This window comes from Eulemur rufifrons, chromosome 30, assembly GCF_041146395.1.
Source record: "Eulemur rufifrons isolate Redbay chromosome 30, OSU_ERuf_1, whole genome shotgun sequence".
Classification (NCBI taxonomy): Eukaryota; Metazoa; Chordata; class Mammalia; order Primates; family Lemuridae; genus Eulemur; species Eulemur rufifrons.
The window spans coordinates 101207195-101233607 of NC_091012.1; the positions used below are offsets into that span (position 1 = coordinate 101207195).

At 47.7% G+C, this 26413-nt stretch overlaps 1 protein-coding gene across 1 annotated transcript; it reads left to right on the top strand.

The window, feature by feature from the left end:
- Positions 1–20408: 20408 nt before the first annotated feature.
- LOC138378104 (centromere protein V-like protein 3) lies at positions 20409–21251 on the top strand. Its single transcript, XM_069463397.1, has one exon. The coding sequence runs from the start codon at positions 20409–20411 to the stop codon at positions 21249–21251; it is 843 nt and encodes a 280-aa protein (XP_069319498.1).
- Positions 21252–26413: the final 5162 nt, after the last annotated feature.

A 26413-nucleotide genomic window follows, 5' to 3' on the forward strand; every position in this document is an offset into this window, starting at 1 on the left:
CTAGGATCACACCATTGCATGGCAGCCTGGATGACAGAGTGATATCCTATCTCTAAAATATGAAAAAGAGCCACGGTGGCTCACGCCTGTAATCCTAGCAGTCTGGGAGGCTGAGGTGGAGGATCGCTTGAGCTCAGGAGTTCCCAGACCGACCTGAGCAAAACTGAGACCCTGTGTCTACTAAAAATAGAAGAAAACTAGCCGGGTGTGGTGGTGTGCGCCTGTTGGCCCAGCTACTCAGGAGGCCGAGGTAGGAGGATTGCTTGTAATCACGAGTTTGAGATCAGCCTGGGCAGTATAGTAAGACCCTATCTCTATAAGAAAAACAAAAAAATTACCCAGGTGTGGTGGCACATGCCTGTAGTTTCAGTTACTTGGGAGATTGAGACAGAAGGATTACTTGGGCCCGCAGTTTGAGGTTGCTGTGAGCCAGGCTGATACCAGTGCACACTAGCCTGGGCAATAGAGTGAGACTCTGCCTCAAAATAAAATAAATAAACATAGATAGATAGATAAAGAGGAAAAAAGAAATCAATAACAGAAAGTTATTTGTGAAAATTAAAATATGTGGAAATTAGGGCCGGACGTGGTGGCTCACGCCTCTAATCCTAGCACTCTGGGAGGCCGAGGCGGAAGGATTGCTCGAGGTCAGCAGTTCAAGACCAGCCTGAGCAAGATTAAGACCCCGTCTCTACTAAAAATAGAAAAAATTGCCAGGCATGGTAGCACATGCCTGTAATCTCAGTTATTTGGGGGGTTGAGGCAGGAGGATTGCTTGAGCCCAGCAGTTTGAGGTTGCTATGACCTAGGCTGACAGCACAGCAATCGAGCCCCAGTACAGAGTGAGACTCTGTCTCAGGAAAAAAAAAAAAAAAGCAATTTGTCTACCAGGTTTTCTGGTTTTCACCAGAAGACACCCCTACCACGCAGTAAATAAAGGAAAATATGGGACCATTTCCCATGTCAATCTTTAACCTTGAATCACCCCCTCGGCCCCCTACCCGCCCTGAATTCAGCAGCCCTGTTTCCAACACAGGAACTCTTTCTTCTCTGGAGACTCAGACCCTTCTCCCTCCGGCTCCTGACCCCTGTTCTTCCCCTCTTCCTGATCCTGGGTCTTCCTCCCAGCTTCCCTACTCCCACCTGGGTTATCCTGCCCCTTCCCCCCCTCACCACCCTTCATCATGCTCTTCTGCCTCATTCCTGACCCTGGGTATCTCCACCACCCCTCCTTTTCTCCAGGCACCGTGTGTTAAACCCTGCCCCCTCTTCCTGCCCAACTTGCACATCACCTATGCTAAGAGGGCATATAGTTCCTAGGTGGGAACTTCCTGGACAGAACTCCATTTCAGACAGTGGGAATAAATGACTGCTAGGATGGTATTTTACTCCTTCTCCTTTCCAAAGCGTCAGCTAACATGCTAACGACTTCCTCTAATCCTCCAAATATGACACAGCATCAACAGTTTTTTGGACCGCAATCAAAAAACACTACATTTTTTAAACTGAAACTGACACTTTTTTTTTATTCATTAAACATTTTTCATTAAAGAAAGGCAACTTGGAAGAGAGAAATCTCAGCTCAGGGGCAAAGGCAGGCCCTCTTCAAGGAGAAGGTGGCCTGGAATCAAGGGCTGAGAGCAGGTTAAGTGCTGGGTGGTGGAGTCATGGGGAGGGGAGGCTTCAAAACAGCTCAGGATGTTGGTTAATGGCCAGAACTTTGGGAGACCTCACAGGCACCCATAGAGCAGGCAGCCCGTCCACACAGTGTGTGGATGTTGACTCCTTTTGTGGGCCTTGGAGGATGCTCATGGAGGGTTACAACAAAGGCGGTGTAGGGGGGTCAGGTTCACTCCCTGCTTCGGACTGGCTGCCTGGAGAGAGAGGGCTCAGAAGAGGAAGGTCAAAAAGCATGGTGCGAATGCTATCAAAGCTAGGAGTGGAGTTGGAGCCCAGGTCAGAAGACCCACAGGAGGAGGAAGAGATCCTCCGGACAGAACGCCTAGCCGAGGGAGAAGAGGAGGAGGGGGAGGAGGAGGAGGAGAAGGGGGAGGAGGAGGAGGAGGAGGAAGAGGGGGAGCTCTTACTACCTTGCCCAGGGAAAGCAGAAGAGAATTTGCCAAGACAGAAGGGTGCGGAAGAATTCTCCTGGCTGGGAGGACCAGAGTGGGAGACAAATTCCAGGACTTCAGGATCACGTGAGCCTGAAATGCTCTGGGATTCCAGCCTTCTTAAGGCAACAACAGGAAAAGGAGGACGCAGTGCAGCCAGGGCAGATGGAGAAGGGAGGCTGCACACGGCTGATCTTTGCCCGGCGGCATGGCTCTGGAGATCAGGGTGTGGTGTGGAGATGCCGCCACAGAGGGCAGGACCTGGTGGCTTTGCCTTCCTGCGGACAGCAGGGCCTGGCGGGGTGACCTGGCCACAAGCAGCAGGGCCTAGAGCAGATGCGCGCCGTCGCACACTAGGGCTACGCGGGGAGGCCCGCTTGCGAAGCGCACGGGCTGGGGGTACGCAGCGGCTGCGATTGCGACCTCGGCTCTGGCTTCGGAGAACAGGGCCTGGCAGCGTGACCTGGCCGCTGGGAGCACGGCCTGAAGCAGATGCACGTCGTCGGACTGCAGTGCCAGGCGGGCTGGTGTTGCTTCCGCGTCGGCGAGCAGGGCGGGGCTCAGATGCTTGGCTGTGGAGGTCAGGGCCTGCCCTGGCTGCTTGACTGCGGAGGGCAGGCCCTGGCCGCGATGCCTGACTCCACGCGGAAGCCTGGGAGTGGCGGCTGCTGCTCGGCTGAGACCTAGGAGGAGATGGAGGCAAAGGATGAGAACACTGAGCCCTGGGAGCCGCAGGAAACAGACGGCGCCCGTGGAGGCCTCCGAGCCTGGACAGCCTGGTCGCACCTGGGCTGCTTCGTACGACGGTTTCTCCCGGAGCTCTTGGTCTGGGCCCGGTGCCCGCCGGACTGGCCAGTGGCCTTCGGCAGTGGCTCCACGTCGGCCAGGCCGACCGTCTCGAACGTCACACATCTGCGGTCTGCGTGGGGACTGCGGCCGCCCTGGAGGTCAGAGCGCCGCTTCGCCTGCACGCGGGCCTCAGAGAGCAACCCCGGGCCTTCATGGGCGATGGCGATGGCGGCGGCGGCGGCATCAGCTGGGCCGCTGCTCATGGCGCCGCCGCCCGATGGAGACGGGTCGCTAGAAAGGGCCGGGACCGCGGCAGCAAGCTGGCGATTGCCGGCGCTGCTTTCCTCGCCAGAGGCGCGGGCGGCATCCTTCTTCGGCCCTGAGGGCGTCTCACCCTGCTGGTGCTTCTTCTCCTTCTTCCCGTGTGACCGGGTGGCCATAACGCCAGGTTGTCGCTCAGAGATGGAGGAGCGCGGCTGCTAGAGATCAGTGTGTCAGATGGCGGTGAAGGGGCGGCGCGGCTGGCCAGGGAGATGGCGGGACAGCAGAGCCCGCCCCACCTTCACCTGTCATTGGTGGGCTGGCTGTCACGTGACATTTCTCCTGGGGTGTGTGGCGCCCCTAGGGGTCAGCCCTGGCCGAGTCAATAGTGTGAAGCTCCCTGTCCTCAAACTGGGTTCCCGGAAGTGCGCGCGTCTGCCTCTGTGTGTGTGTGCGCATGCGTGTGTGTGTGTGTGTGTGTGTGTGTGATTCGGGGTGAGGGCGTGGGGGGAGGGGAGTCTGTATCAATGATTTGAATCACCCCAAATCAGCTTGTCAGCACCAGTGTGGTGGCTCAAGCTCAAGCGATGGCCTGAAAGAAATACCACGCTGGCCGAGAGGCCATATGCCCGTGGCCAGCTGTCTGTCCTTCCTGGCGTCTAGTCCACACACTAGGCCCAGGCAGCATGGCAGAGGGGACCGTCCCGGAACTCCAGGCATGTGGAAGACCCTACGCGGGGACTGGTGGGTTTGGGGGTTGGAGCGAGGCCTGAAGCAGAGAAAAGGGCAGGGCCCACACCGTCGCGGCTCCGGACGGTCAGCACTGCTGCCTCCCGCTGCTGCCTCCCTCAGGTCTCACACTGGGGGCTGCGATGGGGGGGCGGGTCGGGGGGCTGGGTTTAGAAGCTTTCCGGTAAGATGCTTCTCCCTGTCTTGTTCCCCGATGGACAGACCGGGTCGCTTATGATTAGGGATGATCCTGACCTTAAATATTTGTACAGGCTGCATAGTATTCCACCGGTGAATGTACGCGAATTTATTTGGCCGAGTCTCTAGTTTCTGTTAATATAAATATGCTGTGATGGAGAGACTCGAACTTTAATATTTGGACGCTCCTTTTTAGTCATGATGACAAAACGCCAGCACATTCAGTACGCCAAACAGCAAAGCAAATGTAAGAAAATGAGTACCAAAGTTCTCACACACCAATAGGTGAGTACTGCCAATCTTTACTTCTGTGTTGGTAGGCTATTCATACGTAGTCCGTTGTTTGATGTTATAAAATGGAATCATATACTGAATAAACTGATTTATATTTACATCTGTCTACCTACCCATCTTTACATATAACTAGCTCTCTATATACCTATCAAAGAGGGAAATCTGCCATTTGCCAAAACATGGATGCACCTCGAGGACATTATGCTGATCGAAATAAGCCAAGCACAGAAAGACAAATACTGCATGATGTCTTTTATATGTGGAATCTTAAAAAAAAGTCAAACTCACAGTGACGGAGAGTAGAATGGCGGTTGCCAAGTACTGGGAGGTGGGAAAAGGGGAAATCGTGATCCAAGGGTACAAACCTTCAGTTACAGGACGAATAAGTACTGGAGACCTAATGGACAGCATGGTCACTACTGTTAATAATGTTGTAGCCTATACTTGAAATTTGCTAAGAAAGTAGATCTGAAGTGTTCTCACCACACACACACAAAAAGGTAGCTATCTGAGATCGTGGGTGTGTCAATTAGCTTGATTTTGGTAATCATTTCACAATGTATACACGTATCAAAACATCACATTGAATACTGTAAACATACACCATTTTATTTGTCAATCCTACCTCAATAAAGCTGGGGGGTGTAGCTCTCACTTGCTCTAGAGGAATGGTTCTCTCTCTAAATGTCCCATTGGAGGGGCATTTTGCCCCCAGGCGATGTCTAGCAATATTTGAAGACATTTGTCTTTGTCATTCTTGAGTGAAAAGGGAGGCGCTACTGGCACCCAGTGGATCAAGGCTAGGGGTGCTGCGTAAACCACGCCCCCCCTCAATGCACAAGACAGCCTCCTACAAGAATTATCTGGTCCAAAATGTCAATAGTGTCAAGGTTGACAAGCCCCGTGGTAGTGCATTTAGATAATTCAGAAAAGCTTAATCCAACATTTAAATCACAAGCAATCATGCCAGTGATAGATAATTATTGCTAAAAGTTTGATATGTGCACGTGTTAAATTTCGTATGTTAAATTTGTGCTTCATAATCACCAAGAGAGTACTTTTGAGGTAAAGTATTTCATTTTCAAGGTTAATTCTTCCTGCCCCATCTACAAATGCTTTTCAAATGTTACAGATATTACAGATATTTCCCGTGCTTCAGAAATTATGCCCCTTAGGGTTTGTAATTTCAGCTCATTTACATAGAGGGATATCCCACCAGTATCAGTCCTTCATCATCTATCCTCTGACCTTCACCTTTCTGATTTCCAAGTATTTACATGTTTGGTTAAGGTAAAGAAGAGCTGTGCTTCATAAAGCAATGCATCTGCTACGTAAAGGGCAGTGGGGTTGAATAGCCGGGTCACAGCAATCTGATGACCCCACCGGTGACTGGATTCAGAATGGGCATTTCCCAGATGTAGTGGATGAGATACGGGCCCATGTCAGCTTGGAGTCTTTGGAGAGCGTTTTCTCAGCTCTTCAAGAAATAAAAGAGACACAACACACTGTGCACACACACACACACACACACACACTCACGCACACAGACACAGAAATTTAAAAGAATGTATATATCTAGCGTTATAAATAACAAGTGAATTTAGCATGATATTGCTGGATGTACTGTCAATTACAAAATCCCATGGGATTTCTATATCCTAGCATGGAAGACATAAAGAGAAAACTTTTAAATGCAATTTCTTTTTTTTTTTTTTTTTTTTTTTTTTGAGACAGAGTCTCACTCCGTTGCCCAGGCTAGAGTGAGTGCCGTGGCGTCAGCCTAGCTCACAGCAACCTCAAACTCCTCAGCTCAAGCGATCCTCCTGTCTCAGCCTCCCGAGTAGCTGGGACTACAGGCATGCACCACCATGCCCGGCTAATTTTTTTCTATACATATTTTTAGCTGTCCATATAATTTCTTTCTATTTTTAGTATAGATGGGGTCTCGCTCTTGCTCAGGCTGGTCTCGAACTCCTGAGCTCAAACGATCCGCCCACCTCGGCCTCCCAGAGTGCTAGGATTACAGGCGTGAGCCACCGCGCCCGGCCTTAAATGCAATTTCTTATAGCATCGGAAAACACCAAATGCCTGGGAACAAACGTAGCCAAGGTTCCCAAGACCTCTGCCCAGGAGTCAACATAACTTTTCGGAGAGAATTGAAAGGAAGACCTACCTAAATCAGAAATATATCATGGTTTTGCGTCGGAAAACAATATTATGAAAGTAAATTGAAGAGAGAATTCTAACGAAAACGATCTGTGGATTCAATGCAATCTCAATTAAATTTCCTGAAAATGAAAATTGGCACACTGCTTCCAAATTGTATAAGGATATCCAAGATCCAAGAAAGCCAAGCCACCGGAAAACAAGAACACTTTTTAGGACCTTCACAGCCAAGTAGCAAGACCAACTATACAGCTACAATGATTAAAGACAGTGTGGTATGGGCACGATACTAGACAAAGAGGCCACAGGAGCAAAGAGGACAGTGCACAGACAGACTCGCATATATGTGGCCTCCCCCATGTACAACAGATGTGCCACCTCCATGCTCTGGGAGCAGGATGGTCTATTAACTAAGCAGAGCTGCACTGATTGGATATCCATGTGGAAACAATTGACTTTGGGCCTCACTTACACCATACACAAGAATTAATTCCAGAAGTTCAGTTTGCTACACCAGAATGTGTGAGCGTCCCTGTATGATCTTGGGGTAGACCAAAGTATCTGCAACAGGACACGAACACACTACCCTTAGAGGAAAACATGGATAATTTTGACTGTATGGAAAGAAAGGGCCTGTGTTCACCAAAGCACACATTTAGAGACTGAAAAGATAAAGCCCCAGGACGGGAGAAAGCTATTTGCAATATACATGTATCCCACAAATGTCTTGTGTACAGAGTATATTGCCTCCTAACATCAAGAAGGGAAAGGCACAGTGCAATGAACAACTGGCAAAACATTTGAACGGGAACCTCACAGAGGAGGACGCCCAAACGACTGACCACTAACAAACAAACACCTGCCTGAGCCCGCTCACCAGGCATGTGCAAGGGAAAATCCCAGTGACGTATCCCAAAACACCTGCCAGGACAGCCAAGACAACTAGCAGCATCCAGGCTTGGTGGGAGGGCAGGGAGGACAGGAGGAACCCTACTTACCCTGCCCGTGGGAGTGTAAATGGGTACCGGCACTTTGGAAAACCGTTTGGCAGTATCTATTGAAGCAGAACATGTGCGTGTTCTATAACCCAGCAATCGTGCCTGTGTTACTTGTCTATTCCTAATAACAAACTGCCACAATCTTAGTGGCTTGAGAACAATGTGTCTTTCTCAGCTCCAGTGCCGTAGGTCAGAAGTGCACGGGGCACGGCCTTGTTCTCTGCTCGGCGTTTCACAGGGTGAAATCAGGTGCTGGCCAGGCTGCGTTCCTTTGTGGAGGCTCTGAGGAGGAATCCCATTCCAAGCTCATTCAGGTGACTGGCAGAATCGCTCACGCCCCGGGCTTCTCCAGTCGAGGCCCACAGCTGCTTGCCACGTCGGCCACCCCGTGCCCACTCTCATGCTTGAGTCTCTCAGGAAAGGCGCAGGGTAGTTTCACAGCTCACCTGATTAGGTCTGGCCCACCCAGGATAACCTCCTTATGGGAAGGTCAGTCCACAGATCCAGACCCTCATGCGTCTGCAAAATCTGCTTTCCCATATAATGGAACATAATGTCACAGGAGTGACAGCTCATCACAGTCACGGGCTCTTCTCACACTCAACTTGCAGGGCTTATACAAGGTGGAGGGTCATTGGGGGTCACCTTAGACTTACCCCTACCACAGTCTGCCTTCTGGCCCCCAGGCATCCACCGGTCCCACATACAGAATGCGTTCACCCCATACCGCAGTCTCCCAATTTCTCATCCTATTCCAGCATCAGCTCAATTCCCAAAGCTCACCTAAATCCCATCGTTTCAAAGGCCAAACTCTCCTCATCTCAACCACGTGGATCAGGCACGGATGAGCTTCCTGGGTATGACCATCCAGGTCCACTCCTGGGACACAGTCCGTCTCCAACTTCAGGCCGCTGACACTAAAGTGACAAGCTATCTTCCTCTAGCACTCCCAAAATACAGTGATGGGAGAAGCCCAGGATAACAGCTGTGAACATTCTGCCTTAACACCGGGGGAGGGAGGATGGAAGGTAGAAGGGAGTTAGAGTGCTAAGGCAGGTGGGAAATCTGGCTGGGAGAACACCCGAATTCTTTGCTAAAGTCTCCAAGCCTGGAACAATCCTCGGTGCCTCTCAGTTCTGCCCCTGGGCCCTGGGTTCTTCCCTCTGAGTCATCCTTCCTCTTCCATGAAAGGCAGCAGGTGCCCGCAGCTGAGTAGTGCTGACAGCCTGCTCCCCGCCAGCCAGCGGCAGCTTAGGGGTCCCACAGCCTCTCTTCATTGGTACTTTCTCTTTCCCTTTAAGTCCGAGCTGGCAGTGTTTCTGCTGCTTGACGTCTCTCAAGGACCCTGTGGGTCCTGTGTGCATTTCACTGGCATTCACTCAGTCACACAAAAGCGCCATCCTAGATGTGTTCAAGAGAATCCCTTCTTCATGTGGGGGTCCTGCCGAGATGGCTGAGGGACAGCACCCCTGAGCTTCCCCGAGGCCCGCCGGCATAGTTCAGACAATCTGCGAGAGGAGACGCGCCTTCAGTTTCTTGAAAGGGATTTTTGTGTGACCCAACACTCTGACCTTTCGGTCTTTCTGGGCTTTCAGCAAACTTTTGAACAACCTCACCCTCTGCTTTCTCTCTAGGCCGCACTTCCAGAAGCAACCTCTCAGCATTCGCTCCTCTTCCCTTCCATCTACACAGGCTGAGAATTTCCCGAATCATCGAGTCCCGGTTCCTGCTGTTAAACGCTTCTCCCCACGGTGTAGCTTCCTCCTCTCACCTTCTGCTATAAACAGCAAGAAGAAACCAGGCCGCTCCTTAACATTGTGCTTGCAAGTCTCCCCAGCCACACGTCCAAGCTCAGTATCTGCGAGTTGGGCTTTGCACATACTTGGAGGAGGCGTCCTGCTGCGCTTGCTGCCCCAGAGAAGGCGGGTCCCCCTTCCTGTACTTTCCAGGAACATGGTCCTCGCTCCTTTTGGAGCCCTCACTGTCAAAAACCTCCAAGTTCACATTTGCACCAAAAGCCAGAGATGTAACAGTACTTTGGGATCTCTCTGAGGCAACTGAGGGTTTCCCTAAGATTCCCCTTATTGCATGAGAGCCCCCACCGGCAGTGTCATTAAGTTCCAGACGGGTACCCACGGCCTGCTGGAGGCAAGCCAGGTTTCTCCTCTCACGCCGCCCACATTCTGCTGGCCTCCTCCCACGCCTGGCCCACATAGCCACGGTCCTCACCTCTACTTCCTTCTTTCCATAAAACTCCAGGCAACAAGCTTGTTAGACTTTCTGCCACTACAAAGCAGGGATCCCCTTCCTCCAGGGTACAACATCACCGTCCTCCATCCTTCCAGACCCTCACCAGCAGCGTCCTAAAAGGCCTGACTTCTCCTCACTGTCTTGTCTGAGGCAAGTAAGGCTTTTGCCAAAGCGATTGAGGTTGTCTCTGTCAGGCAGCAGAAAAGTCTTTAGCCTTCGCCACTGCCCGGTTCTAGAGCCACGCCCACAATTTCAGGGGTTTGCAGGCTGTGAGGGTTCATTTCAGGTGTCAAAGGCACACGTGGAGTAGCGGTAAAGCATTACTTCTGGGTGTGTCTGCGAGGAGGTTCCAGAGGAGATTGTTCTGGAGTCTGTGGACGGAGTGGGGAAGTCCTGCCCTCAGTATGGGCAGGCACCGTGTCCCCGGCTGGGGTCCTGGATAGGACAAAAGGGGGGAGAAAAGGCTTTCCTCGCTTTCTCCCTGGGAATTGGGACACTCTCCTTCTCCTGCCCTTGGACATCTGAAGTCCAGGCTCTCTGCCCTTGGGACTGCAGGACTTATACCAGCGGCCCGCCGGGTCCTCAGGCCTTTGGCCTCGGACTAAGAATCACATCGGCTTCCCCCATTCCGAGGCTTTTGGACTTGCACTGAGCCGTGGCAACAACATCGTAGGGTCCCCGTTTGCAGACCGCCTGTCGGGGGACTTCTCAGGCTCCATCACTGGAGGAGCTAATTCCCCTAATAACATCCCCTCTCATAGATCTCTCTCTCCATCTCTGTCTCCATTTCTATCTGCATCTACACGTATCCTGTTGGTCTGTGGCTCTGGAGAGCCGTGACTAGTACAGGGCGGCAGCACCTCCCATCCAGGAACCAAAGTCTATACTGGTTTTTATCGGTGTGGGTCAAACCACTACACTCTTAGCCGCTGAAACCAACACTCATTTACTAGCTCACAGCCGCATAGGTCAGAAGTCTGTGCGCTGTGTGACTGGCTTCCGTGCTCAGGGTCTCACAGGGTGGGATGCTGCTGGACTTGCTGTGCTCCTTTCCGGAGTCTCTGGGAAGAAGCCCTTGCAGACCATCCATGTTGTCAGCTGAGTTCAGTGCCCAGCGGCTGGCGGACTGAGGCCCCTTTCTCTTGCTGGCTGTCAGCAGGGGGCCGTATGCAGGGCCTAGAGGACACCTGCAGGTGCTTTTCACCTGGCCCCCTCCAAATGCTCTCTCATGCTTCCCATGTCTCTTTCAGCAAAGGCCTAGGCCCTTGTAAGTGATCGCCTGATTAGGTCTGGCCCACCCTGAGTAATCTCTCTATGGTAAGGGCAACCGATCCGTGACCTTAATTTCACCTGCAAAATCGTGTTTGCCACAAAAAATAATGCAATCATGGGAGTGACGTCTGGTCACGTGCATAGGTTCCACCCCAACGCAATGGGAGGGCATTATAAAATTGAAGGGTCAGTGGGGCTCTTCCTAGAATTCTGGATATCACACAAGCCAAGTCTATACAGAATATTATAAGCAATAAAACAAGCACATATCTAGACGTGCAGCAACACAGGTGGGTCTCAAAGTGAGAGTATTAAGCAAAAGAAGCCAGGTGTAGGAATGTTTACGCTCTGTGATTCTGTCTGGATAATGTTTACAAACAGGCCAGAAACCTCTAGTAACACAGGCAGTTTACTTTGAGGGGTGATGACTAGATGGGGGCATAATACAGCTTTCTGGGGTGCCAGAAATGTTCTACATACTGTACTAGTCTTTGTGGCCATTTCATGCAAGTGCTTGCTTTGTAAAACGTCACCAATTTGTGTTTCTTAAGATCTGTGCATCTGTATGGACCTCAGGAAAATCAGCAAGGAAAAATCAGACAGCCCCTTAAAAAGTGGGCAAAGGACGTGAACAGAAACTTTCCAAAAGAAGATAGACTAACGGATGACAAACATCTGAAAAAATGCTCAACATCTCTCATCATCAGGGAAATGCTAATAAAAACCACAATGAGATATCACTTAATTCCATGAGAATGGCCTTTATCACAAAGTTCCAAAACAATAAATATTGGCGTGGATGTGGAGAGATAGGGACACTCAGACACTGCTGGTGGGACTGCAAACTAGTGCAACCTCTGTGGAAAGCAATATGTAGATACCTCAAAGAGGTACACGTAGAACTGCCATTTCATCCAGCAATCCCATTACTGGGCATCTACCCAAAGGAACAGAAGACATTCTGTAAAAAAGACATCTGCACTAGAATGTTTATAGCAGCACAATTCACCATTGCAAGGATGTGGAAACAACCCAAGTGCCCATCAATACGTGGGTGGGTCCGGGCGAGGTGGCTCCCGCCTGTAATCCTAGTACTCTGAGAGGCCGAGGCGGGTGGATCGCTCGAGGTCCGGAATTCAAGACCAGACGGAGCAAGAGCGAGACCCCGTCTCTACTAAAAATAGAAAGAAATTATCTGGACAACTAAAAATATATATAGAAAAATTTAGCCGGGCATGGTGGCACATGACTGTAGTCTCAGCTACTTGGGAGGCTGAGGCAGGAGGATCGCTTGAGCCCAGCAGTTGGAGGTTGCTATGACCTAGGCTGACACCACAGCACTCGAGCCCCAGTACAGAGTGAGACTCTGTCTCAAAAAAAAAAAAAAAAAAAAAAAAAAAAAACAATTTGTCTACCAGGTTTCCTGGTTTTCACAAGAAGACACACCTACCACGCAGTAAAAAAAGGAAAATATAGAAAAAATATCTAATGCAAACAGAAATTATTAGAAAGCTACAGTGGCCATACCAATATCAGATAAAACAGACTCTGAAACAAAAATATTTCTAGAGACAAACAGGGACATTTTCTAATGATGAAAGTGTCAGTCATCAGGAAGATATAACAATTATAAACACGTATGCCCGTTAGAACAACACCAAAATACATGAAACAAAAACTAAAAAAATTAAAACGAAAAATAGATAATTCAACAGTAATAGTTGCTGAGTTCAATATCCTACTTTCACTAATGCTTAGAACAACAAGACAGATGATCAAAAAAGAAATAGAAGACTGGAACAGCACTATACACCAACTAGTCCTAATAGACCCCCATAGAACACTCCATCAAGCCATAGCGGAATATATATTCTTCTCAAGTCCACATGGAACATCCCTCAGGTTAGATCATATGCTAGGCCATAAAACAAGCCTAAATATACTTAAAAGGGGAGAAGTAATACAATGTATTTTATTCCTTGGAATGAAATTAATAATCAGCAGGGCACAGTGGCTCATGCCTTTGACCCCAGCACTTCAGGAGGCCATGGAGGGAGGATCGCTTGAGGTTAGGAGTTTGAGGCCAGCCTGGCCAATAGAGCAAGACCCTATCTCTACAAAACATTTTTGCAATTTAGCTAGATATGGTGGCTCATGCCTGTAGTCCTAGCTATTTAGGAGATTGAGGCAGGAGGACTGCTTGAGCCTAGAAGTTTAAGGTTACAGTGAGCTAGGATCACACCATTGCATGGCAGCCTGGATGACAGAGTGAGATCCTATCTCTAAAATATGAAAAAGAGCCACGGTGGCTCACGCCTGTAATCCTAGCAGTCTGGGAGGCTGAGGTGGAGGATCGCTTGAGCTCAGGAGTTCCAGACCGACCTGAGCAAAACTGAGACCCTGTGTCTACTAAAAATAGAAGAAAACTAGCCGGGTGTGGTGTTGTGCGCCTGTTGGCCCAGCTACTCAGGAGGCCGAGGTAGGAGGATTGCTTGTAATCACGAGTTTGAGATCAGCCTGGGCAGTATAGTAAGACCCTATCTCTATAAGAAAAACAAAAAAATTAGCCAGGTGTGGTGGCACATGCCTGTAGTTTCAGTTACTTGGGATATTGAGACAGAAGGATTATTTGGGCGCGGAGTTTGAGGTTGCTGTGAGCCAGGCTGATACCAGTGCACACTAGCCTGGGCAATAGAGTGAGACTCTGCCTCAAAATAAAATAAATAAACATAGATAGATAGATAAAGAGGAAAAAAGAAATCAATAACAGAAACTTATTTATTAAAATTAAAATATGTAGAAATTAGGGCCGGGCGTGGTGGCTCATGCCTCTAATCCTAGCACTCTGGGAGGCCGAGGCGGAAGGATCACTCGAGGTCCGGAGTTCAAGACCACCCTGAGCAAGATCAAGACCCCGTCTCTACTAAAAATAGAAAAATTAGCCAGGCATGGTAGCACATGCCTGTAATCTCAGCTACCTGGGAGGCTGAGGCAGGAGGATTGCTTGAGCCCAGCAGTTTGAGGTTGCTATGACCCAGGCTGACACCACAGCACTCGAGCCCCAGTACAGAGTGAGACTTTGTCTCAAAAAAAAAAAAAAAAAAAAGGAATTTGTCTACCAGGTTCTCTGGTTTTCACCAGAAGACACCTGTACCACGCAGTAAAAAAATCAAAATATAGAAAAGATATCCAATACAAACCGCAATCATTAGAAAGCTACAGTAGCCATACCAATATCAGATAAAACAGACTCTGAAACAAAAATATTTCTAGAGACAAACAGGGACATTTTCTAATGATGAAAGCGTCAGTCATCAGGAAGATATAACAATTATAAACACATAGGCACGTTAGAACACTACCAACATACATGAAACAACAACAAAAAATTACAATGAAAAATACATAATTCAGGAGTAATACTTGGTGAGTCCAATATCCCACTTTCACTAATGCTTAGAACAACGAGAGAGATGATCAAAAAAGAAATAGAAGACTTGAACAGCACTATACACCAACTAGTCCTGATAGACCACAATAGAACACTTCATCAAGCCATAGCGGAATGTACATTCTTCTAAAGTACACGTGGAACATCCCTGAGGATAGATCATATGCTAGGCCATAAAACAAGCCTGAATATACGTAAAAAGGGAGAAGTAATAAAATGTATTTTATTACTTGGAATGAAGTTAAAATTCAGCAGGGCACAGTGGCTAATGCCTTTAACCCCAGCACTTCAGGAGGCCAAGGAGGGAGGATTGCTTGAGGTTAGGAGTTTGAGGCCAGCCTGGCCAATAGAGCAAGACCCTATCTCTACAAAACATTTTTGCAATTTAGCTAGATATGGTGGCTCATGCCCGTAGCCCCAGCTATTTAGGAGATTGAGGCGGGAGGACTGCTTCAGCCTAGAAGTTTAAGGTTACAGGGAGCTATGATCACATCATTGCATTGCAGCCTGGATGACAGAGTGTGATCCTATGTCTAAAATATGAAAAAGAGCCACGGTGGCTCACGCCTGTAATCCTAGCAGTCTGGGAGGCTGAGGTGGAGGATCGCTTGAGCTCAGAAGTTCCAGACCGGCCTGAGCAAATCTGAGACCCTGTGTCTACTAAATATAGAAAAAAATTAGCCGGGTGTGGTGGTGTGCGCCTGTTGGCCCAGCTACTCAGGAGGCCGAGGTAGGAGGATTGCTTGTAGCCACGAGTTTGAGATCAGCCTGGGCAGTATAGTGAGACCCTATGTCTATAAGAAAAACAAAAAAATTAGCCAGGTGTGGTGGCACATGCCTGTAGTTTCAGTTCCTTGGGAGATTGAGACAGAAGGATTACTTGGGCACGGAGTTTGAGGTTGCTGTGAGCTAGGCTGATACCAGTGCACTCTAGCCTGGGCAATAGAGTGAGACTCTGCCTCAAAATAAAATAAATAAACATAGATAGATAGATAGGAAAAAAGAAATCAATAACAGAAAGTTATTTGTGAAAATTAAAATATGTGGAAATTAGGGCCGGACGTAGTGGCTCACGCCTCTAATCCTAGCACTCTGGGAGGCCGAGGCGGAAGAATCGCTCGAGGTCAGGAGTTCAAGACCAGCCTGAGCAAGATCAAGACCCCGTCTCTACTAAAAATAGAAAAATTAGCCAGGCATGGTAGCACATGCCTGTAATCTCAGTTATTTGGGAGGTTGAGGCAGGAGGATTGCTTGAGCCCAGCAGTTTGAGGTTGCTATGACCTAGGCTGACACCACAGCACTCGAGCCCCAGTACAGAGTGAGACTCTGTCTCAGAAAAAAAAAAAAAAAAAAGCAATTTGTCTACCAGGTATTCTGGTTTTCACCAGAAGACACCCCTACCACGCAGTAAATAAAGGAAAATATGGGACCATTTCCCATGTCAATTTTTAACCTTGAATCACCCCCTCGGCCCCCTACCCGCCCTGACTTCAGCAGCCCTGTTCCCAACACAGGAACTCTTTCTTCTCTGGAGACTCAGACCCTCCTCCCTCCGGCTCCTGACCCCTGTTCTTCCCCTCTTCCTGATCCTGGGTCTTCCTCCCAGCTTCCCTACTCCCACCTGGGTAATCCTGCCCCTTCCCCCTCTCAATAGTGTGAAGCTCCCTGTCCTCAAACTGGGTTCCCGGAAGTGCACGCGTCTGCCTCTGTGTGTGTTTGCGCGTGCGTGTGTGTGCGCGCGTGTGTGTGTGTGTGTGTGTGTGTCATAGACTAAATGTGTCCTACCAAATTTCATCTGTTGAAGGACTAACCCCCAAGGTGATGGTACTTGCAGGTGGGGCCTTTGGGAGGTATATAGGTTTCAATGAAGTCGCGAGGGTGGCATCTCTATGATGGGATTAGTATCTCTATAAGAAGAGGAAATGAAGATAACTCTCCCTGCGAGGACAGAGTGAGGAACTTTAATGATGGTTACATGACACAGCATTGCTCAAAATCCATAGAAATCACAGCACACAGAGTGAAACTTAATGTATTCAAAATTTTCAAGCATCATTAAGGAAGTCGGGGGATATCAGGATGACATGCAGAGTGTGACAAAAATATCTAACCCAGCAAATGTATGAAAAAACCTCACGGAAAGGTGGGAGGTACAATGTGCTGATCTAAGGAACTCTGGAAATGAAAGAAGTTTGTAACGCTAAAGACAAAGGAAAGTGCACCTATGCACCGTAATCTAGGGGATAAATCTGTTGCCCGTGCGGACACAGGTTAAGAAATCTGGCACATCAGGCAGTACATGGAACCGAACAATCAGTAAATGGATGGTGGATGGGGGGGAGGCAGCTTTCTCACCGCTGCAGTGGGAGGCAGGGATCCTAAAGTGGCAGGGCAAGAATGATTCACACGGTGATGGAACAGAGGTGGAGACATCGGTGACAACTCCCAGTTAGCTTCTTATACATACTCATGACCACATGTAACAGAGATGTGTATATACCTGGGTTAGTATACACGCATGGATTTCCTTTTGTTTCGGCTGAGAGGGCCTAGACACCACTCACCCCAGTAATAACAAGCACACCTAGTGCCCAGACATTGTATGGGATTATACACTAAAGTATGAAATAAATATCTGTGAGAGTATCACGATCTAAATAAGTGACTGAATCAAGAAATACATGGAGAGGCATAGAAAGATCTGTCATGCTGAAGGATTCCAAAGAATTCATGTACACACACTCTGCCCCAGTGAAAGGGTAACTCCCCACCAGTTAACTGTGGTCTGTTCTCAGTGACTTCCTTCCACAGAGTAGAGCCTGGAAAGGGATTAAAAAGAGTAACTTTACATTGGAGAAGTCTGTCAAACACTACTTCGGCCAGGTGATCAAGGTCGACTTCAGCAGTCAAAGCTCGTGTTTAAATCAAATACCCTTGATATGGTTAGACAACAATGGCTGTTTACCTTTGCAGTGTTACTCCCATAACTCGCATCAGTCTAAACTCGAGAAAACATCAGGAAAGTCTCAACTGAGGGAGATTCCACCGAATGTCTCAGGAGTAACCCTCAAAACTCTTAAGGTCATCAAAACAAGCAAGTCTGAGAAATTGTCACAGCCAAGACAAGCCTAAAGTGACATGACGACTAAAGGCAGTATGGCAGGCTGGATGGCATCATGGAACAATGAAAGGATACTAGGGAAGAACAAAGAAAACCTCAATAAAGCATGGACTTTAGCTTCTTCTGCCTCTCGGGAACCACCACCAGGGAATTGCTGGGCCCTGTGTCTGCAGGTAAACCAAGCAGACAGGAGTAGCATCGCAAAGGCTCTGAAAATTAACCTTTTGGAAAATCCAGAACCTGAAAGTGGACAGCCGATCTGCACGCCAAACCTAAACAAGGCGGATGACAGCTAAAATGAAATATTTAAATAGTTTCCAGAGTCTCCTAACATAATGGCCAAGATATCTTGTGGACAATAGAAAATAACCCACCATATCAAGGACCAGGACAATCACAGGTGGTTGTCCTCCGATCAAGTGGTGACAACACAGCGATGAATCAGATGTGGCAGGCAGTCACCTGACAAACATTTTAAGGCAACCATCATCAAAATGCTTCTTTAAGCGATTACAAATATTCTAGAAACAGATGAAAAATATGAAATCTCAGTGATAAACAGAAGTTATAGGCCGGGCGCGGTGGCTCACGCCTATAATCCTAGCACTCTGGGAGGCCGAGGTGGGAGGATCGTTTGAGGTCAGGAGTTCGAGACCAGCCTGAGCAACAGCAAGACCCTGTCTCTACTAAAAATAGAAAGAAATGATCTGGACAGCTAAATATATATATATATATATATATATATATAAAAAAATTAGCCGGGCATGGTGGCGCATGCCTGTATTCCCAGCTACTCGGGAGGCTGAGGCAGAAGGATCACTTGAGCACAGGAGTTTGAGGTTGCTGTGAGCTAGGGTGATGCCACAGCACTCACTCTAGCCTGGGCAAAGGAGTGAGACTCTGTCTCAAAAAAAAAAAAAAAAAAAAAAAAAAAAGAAGTTATAAATTGGGAAATTATGGAAGAGAAAAAAAAGGAATAACAGAAATTTGGAAACATTGCTGGATGGGCTCAATAGTAGACTGGAGCTGACAAAAGATACTGTTGTTGTAACTGAGGACTGATCACTAGGCTCTACCCATGCTGAGCAAGACAGAGATAACAGACTTAAAAAATAATGAACAGATCCTCAGAGAATTTCAGACGATGACAAAGTTCCAACATCCCTACGATCACACTCTCCAAAAAAGAGAGTGGAGTTGAAAGAGCAGTATAGGAATCCAAGGCGGAAAATGTCAAAATATTTGATGAAAAACACAAACCTAGAGATTCTGGAAAATTAGTGAACCTCAGATAGGAGAAACACAAATAAATCCACGCCAAGACACATTCTCATGAATCTCTTGGAGCTCATAAACATTGAAAACAGCAAGAACAAAATGGTGCCGAGATTATAGGGCAACCCCAACTTAAGGAAAGGCCAATTTCTCGTCTGAGCAGCAGGAGCCATTAGGAAGGATAAATACATCTGCAAGTGTTGACAACAAAGTACTGTCAATCCTGAATTTTGCATCTCATGCAGGGACACCATCCCTCATGGATGGAGAGGAATTCAAGACATCCTCAGGGAAAGGAAAACTAGGAGATTTTCTCACTAGCAGACCTTTGCTGAAAGAATGGCTAAGGTCTTTGCTTAAAATAGAAAGGAAACAATAGAAGGACTCCAGGAGTATCAGAAAGGAATAACGTGTCATAAACAAGAAACATCTGTAGGGAACATACATTCAGCCACCCTTTTCCCTGTGAATTGAGCTAGACATATTAGAGCATTAAAACAAAAATTATAAAGTCATCAGATGCTCCAGGCCATTTTGTTGAAAAGTGAGGAAGATGAGGTGCCTCCCTGGACCTAATGTTTCCACACTTCTATTGAAGTGATGAAAACTGGATACCAGCAGGCCGTGATAAGTAACATACATCCACTGTATGTTGCAGAGCAACCACGGAGACAATTTTGCAGAGCAAAACACTCAGAAACACTTCTTAGAAATCAAGATACATCCTGTAAAGTGTTCAAGTAAGCCACAGAAAGGCAAGAGAGGAGGAACAGATGGATCAGACACAAAGGAAACAAAAGAAAACAAAGGATAAGTTGGTGAACTTAAACAGCAGCCCAGCAGTCATGACCCTCATGGAAGTGAACTAAATACGTGGATTCCCAGGCAGACATTGGCAGAGTCAGGAAGAATCACGACCTACCCACACCAGGTTTGTGTGACACTCACATCCATTTCAACCGATGCAGGTAAATGAAATGGAAAAGGATGGAAGAAGCCACATCACGGAAACGTTCCTTTCAAAAGCCAGAGTAGGCCTATTAATTTAGTAGCTAAAGTAGACTTCATCACAAAGAAAATTGAGTTAATAAGGAAACATTACATCGCAATAAAAGAATCAATCCTCCAGGAAGACTAAGAGGACTCTTTGCCGGCCCCTGCCACCCACTCCTCCAATTAGCCCTCCCCTGGGGGCCTTCCTGTCTCTTCCCAGAGCACCCTGTTCTTGTCCCTGTCAGAGCAAAGGTCTCCATATGCCGGTGACTGTATTTGTGTATGACTGACCCGAAATGAGAGTAAGTGCTCCTGAATGAATGACGCCCTGCAGACCGCATTTGGGGCCAGCAAAGGCTGTTTTGATAGGGTCAAGGGAAGGGTCTCTCTGCAGCACATTCAACACGTGGCCAATCCTGCTGGTGCAGACAAGGAGGCAGCCCAGTGACTGAGTAGGAAATGAGGGGCGGGGGGCACACGCTTGGCAGGCTGCGAGCGCCATGGGCAGAGTGAGGAACCGAGCGACTGCTCGGCGGCGGAGGCGAAAGCGGCCCGGGGAGTCTCCCGCCGCCTGCGCAGCCATCGCGGTCATGGGCGCCAGCCGCCCGCGGTGTCCCCGTGTCCAAGTCGGGGTCGGGGTCGGGAGCCAAGCGGCCGGGAGGGAGCGAGCGGCGGCCAAGAGGTGGCGGGGAAGGTCGCGGCGGAAGCGCTGGTGGCGGAGGGTCCGGGAGGCCCGCCTCAAAGATCTGCTGTCCCCCGCGCCACCCGCGAACCCGCTGGCGCCCGCCGCGTCCCCCCAGGAGCTGGACCTGGGCGCGCAGCGCGAGCGCTGGGAGACGTTCAGGAGGCTGCGGGGCCTCAGCTGCGAGGGCGCCGCCAAGGTCCTGCTGGACACCTTCGAGTACCCGGGCTTGGTGTATCACACCGGGGGCTGCCACTGCGGCGCGGTCCGCTTTGCGGCCTGGGCCCCCGCAGACCTGCGCGTGCTGGATTGCAGCTGCAGGCTGTGCAAGAAGAAGCAGCACCGCCACTTCCTGGTGCCGGCCGCGCGCTTCACGCTCCTCCAGGGCGCGGAGAGCATGGTCACCTACCGATCCAACACGCACCCGGCGCTGCACAGCTTCTGCCGCAGGTGCGGGGTGCAGAGTTTCCACGCAGCTGTCTCTGACCCCCGGGTGTACGGCGTCGCCCCGCACTGCCTGGACGCCGGCACCGTGCGCAGCGTGGTCGTCGAGGAAGTCGACGGTGGCGAGCAGGAGCAGGAGGCCACCAAGGAGCACAAGACCACGCAGAACGCGTCCACCCAGGCAGCCCCCGCCTGTCCTCTGGAAAAGGAGCAGTGACTGGGGCCGAAACAGGCCCCCGGGCGCCCCTCCGGGGAATCTCCGCAGTCCTTGTAAAAAAAAAAAAAAAAATATTGTGTGAAAGAGCTCTGTTTCTGAACTGCAAACCTGTTGTGTTGCTCTGAGCTTCTCTTCCAGTGTTTTCCTTTCCCCTCCAGTAATGTGCACCGGACTCGCTTCTGATCCAAAACCTGAACACACGTTTGTCTGTGTACAACGATAATCTTGCAATCCACTAAGCAAGGACCGTCTCTACTTTCTCAAGCCATCCTCTGTGTCACTCACTTTTACTACCCTTCGTACAGTTCTCACAAATCACTTGTAGATTATTCCTATGTATTGTACGTTTTTGGTGCTATCGTGTACAGGATTGTTTCTAACAGTTGCACCTGGTGTTTAGCACAGGTACATCCAGTTTTGTAAACATTTATTAGGATGTTTTCCATTGATTACTCCGTGTGTGTGTGTGTGTGTGTGTGTGCGCGCGCGCGCGCGCGCGCGCCCCCTGTGGACACTCAAGATTTTCACTACTTAGTGGCTGAGTTACTCTTAGCTAGGTTGTTTATTGAGTATGTTCTTAAATTATGTTTTAAGATTTGTCAGGATTGCATACTTCATTGCTTTTACTGACCAAATGATGTGTTAGTATTTTTTTTTTCAGTTTTGTTTTAGTAACTCTCTGGGAAGGGTGTTAAGACAGGAAAGAGAATGATGTCTTTGTAATGTGTGCCCCCTTTAATCTTTTGAAATACCTATCTTGTACATGTGTTAAGTATACAGAAATTAGTAAATAATTTTTGAGAGGAAATTTTGTTTGTTGATTTATACATAAAACACCGCTTACTATAGGGAAGGTTTGGTGGCTGTAATTATTTGGTCTTAGGTTATTTGCAAAAGTAGTGGTGTCTCTGGCTTTTATAATAGGGAAAAGTTCTCCAGGGTGCCCTGTAATTTTGATGAGGGGAATTATCAGAGTGGGTACACATCCTGCCTCTGGGAACACAGTATCTGTGTTTGAATCTGGAATCTGCTACATACTAGTTATATAACTTGTATGGAGGTGCTTTTTTTTTTTTTGAGACAGAGTTTCGCTCTGTTGCCCGGGGCAAGTGCCCTGGGGTCAGCCTAGCTCACAGCAACCTCAAACTCCTGGGCTCAAGCGATCCTCCTGCCTCAGCCTCCCGAGTAGCTGGGACTACAGGCATGAGCCTCCATGCCTGGCTAATTCTTTCTATATTTTTAGTTGCCTGGCTAATTTCTTTCTATTTTTAGTAGAGATGGGGTCTTGCTCTTGCTCAGGCTGGTCTCGAACTCCTGACCTCAAACGATCCACCCTCCTCGGCCTCCCAGAATGCTAGGATTACAGGTGTGAGCCACCGTGCCCGGCCTGGAAGTGCTGAAACTATTCTTCAACTTCATCTTCTGTAAATCACATTAATGACTAATAGAGTTTTTATTTTCAGGGTAAAGACAGTGCCTTGGGTGGACTAGCTTATCAATGAATGCCTATGTTCTCCTTTCTACTGATTTGAGGTCCCCAGACCCCTCCTATCAGGTCATCCAGAAAATACTACACTGGATTGCTTAGGGGGGCGTGTATATGCAGTGGGGCAAACCCGGAAGAAATGCAACGAAAGAATTTAAGCAAGGATCAGTTAGAGTTTAACGCCATGGAGGAGGGATGGCTTTGTGACTTGAGTGGGGAACTCGTCTATGTTCCTATTACTCTTGCTAGGTATCAGACCGCCCCAAACTTAGTCCATAAGCTAACAACCAGTTTACCCTATGCGTGGCATTTTAACATCAGGAGCTCAGAAAGGCCACAGTGGATATGACGCGTTTCACATGAGTCTGTGACCTCAGCTGCAAAAGCCTGACTGGCTGGGCCTTGAACCACCTGAAGGTTCAGTCACTGACATGCCCAGCGCTGGCATCGAAAGGACTGGAAGACTAGGTGGGGAGTGCAGGGCCTCCCTGCTACCTCTCCATGGACGTAGGCTGACATCCTCCTGACACAGCAGTCCTCGCAGTACTCAGGCTTCACACCCTGTGGGTCGGGCTCCAAGCAGGAGCGTTGCAGCAGTAAACAAGCTGAATGCTGCACCACCCTCTATGACCAGGACTCAGAAGTCGTGATGAGTCACTTGTGTCATACTCTATTGATTAGAAGTGAGTCAGCAGCCCTTTCAGATTCAAGTAGGGTGATTAAACTGCATCTCATGGTGGTGGAGGTGGCAGCTTTTTATAACAGCATGAGAGAGGGGACATATTGGCGTGGCCATCTTTGGAAAACACAGTCTGTGGCACAGTGGGCTCCTGGGGAGCTGGTTAGGTTTCACTCAGTTCCCCTATGTGGCGGCCACTCAGATGTTTGCCCTGTAACGGTTTGACAGTTCACATACAGTGCGTGTATAGTTGCGTATGATTTAAGCCAGAATATTACAAAACGGGTGATTCTTACTCCTATCACTGAGCAAGAGCCGGAGCAGACTAAATGTATGACTGGAGGTACACAGAGAATACGACAGCCAGGAGGAGGCTGGCCGGTTGCTCCTGCGGCAAACCTTGACAATGGCCACCCAAGCACAGCCCGGGGTAGTAGAAGTCGTATCCAGGGGGACCTTAAGTGTTTCTGGGCCCACGGAAAAGCTTAACCTATCATTGCTTGGATATGTTGGATTGCCTTAGCGCAGTGCCCCTGACCACCCCTTCCTCTATCCATTCTAATCCCTTCGTGCTTTCGTTCATTCATTCCACAAATATTTACTGAGCGTTTAACATGTGCCAAACAGAATGTGAGAAGGACTTAAGGCTATGGAGAGGAAGCAGGGTTGGCTAAAGTAATTTTCTTAGAGCGTAGCTTAGCTTTCTTACGGAACGCCACAGGAGAGGGAACTGAAATAGCCCTGTGAGTGGATGACAGGAGTGCATCTGGCACCTGACGCACAAAGGCCACTGCTATGCTGGCCATCTGCATGGCATCTGTAGGATGAACTCCAGACTGGAAGGTGAATTTGTTTTCTGAAAAGTGTCATGAAAAGATTCAGTAAGAAACCGTCGATGATATCTGCCCTATTGACATCCTGTAATACCTCTACTCTCCTTTCTTCACCTTTCCATTAACATCACAATATTTTTTACTGAAATATGTTCGAAAAAGATGATTCGTATCATGGAACCAAAAGGAAAGCTGTATCTCTAGTCATAAAACATAACTAAAAATAAATATAATTCACCATTTTTACTAATTTTAGGTGCACAGTTCAGTAGCTATACATACATTTATATTCTTTTTCCCTTCATCACCCGCACCACTCTCCTCTTCCTGGCTTCTGGTAGCCACCAATCTACTGTCTATATTCAGGAGGCCCATTTTTTTAACTCCCACATATGAGTAGGAGCATGCAATATTTGTCTTTCTGTGTTAGGCTTATTTGACTTAATAGAATGGTCTTCAGTTCCATCCATGTTGCTGCAAATGACAGGATTTCATTCTTTTCTATGGCTGAATAATATTCCATTGTGTACATATACCACATGTTCTTTATACATTCACCTATTGGTGGGCACTTAGGTTGATTCCATAGTTTTGCTATTTTTTAATATTTTAATTATTATGAGTACATATTTCTTTATATTTATGGGGTACATGTAATGTTTTGATATAGGCATAAATATGCAATAATCAAATCAGGGTAATTGGGATATCGATCACCTCAAGCATTTATCATTTCTTTGTGTTAGGAACGTTCCAATTCCACTATTTAGTTATTTTAAAATATGCAATAACTTATTGCTGGCTATGCTCACCCTGTTATGCTATCAAGTACCCAATCTTGTTCATTCTAACTATATTTTTGTACCCATTAATCATCCCTGCTTTATCTCCCTGTCACTGAAACTCACCCCAGCCTCTGGTAACCATCATTCTACTCTATATCTCCATGAAATCAATTGTTTTAATTTTTAGCTCCCACATATGAGTGAGAACATACACAATTTTTCTTTCTGTGCTTGTCTTGTTTCATGTAACATAATGTTCTCCAGTTCCATCCATGTTGTTGCAAATGACAGGATTTCATTTTTTATGGCCAAATAATATTCCATTGGACATATGTACTACATTTTGTTTTCATTATTTAAAAATATTAAGGGGATACAAACGTTCTTGTTACATGGTTAGGTTGCACAATGCTTAAGTCAGGGTTTTTGGTGCGCCCATCACCAGAACAGTGCTCACTGTACCCAATAGGTAAAGTTTTATCCCTAACGTGCCCTCCCACCCTCCCCGCTTCTTGATTTCCAATGTCCTTTACATCTCTTTGTGTCTGTGTCCATATGTACCTGTCATTAGCTCCCACTTATTAGTGAGAACATATGGTGTTTGGTTGTCCATTCCTGAGAAACTTCACTTAGAATAATGGTCTCCAGTTCCATTCAAGTTGCTGCAAAAGACATTATTTCATTCCTTTTTATGGCTGAGTAGTACCCCATGGTGTATATGAGGGCTGTCCAGAAAGCGGCCAGCCATTGTTAATATAATGAGAATGGTTACATAGCTGGATACTTTCTGGACAGCCCTTGTATATATACCATATTTTCTTTATCCACTTGTGAATTGATGGGTACTTACGTTGATGCCACATCTTTGTAATTGTGAATTGTGCTGTGATGAACATTTGAGTGCAGGTGTCTTTTTCATAAAATGACTTCTTTTCCTTTGGGTAGATACCCAGCAGTGAGATTATTGGATCGAATGGTAGATTTACATTTATTTCTTTGAGGAATCTCCATACTGTGTTCCATGGAGGTTGTACTAATTTGCAGTCCTACCAATACTGTATAAGCATTCCTTTCTTTCTGCATCCATGCCAGCATCTATTGTTTTTTGACTTTTATTAATGGCCATTCTGATAGGGGTAAGGTGGTATCTCATTGTATTAATAGTTTTAATTTACATTTCCCTGATGATTAATGATGTTGAGCATTTTTTCATTTTGGTGGCCATTTGTCTATCTTCTTTTGAAGATAGACATGTCTTTTGCCTACTTTCTCAAAAGGAAAAGGATTTCATTCTTTTTTATGACTAAATAATATTCCACTGTGTCTGTGTACCACATTTTCTTTATCCATTCATCCATTGATGGACACTTAGGTTGGTA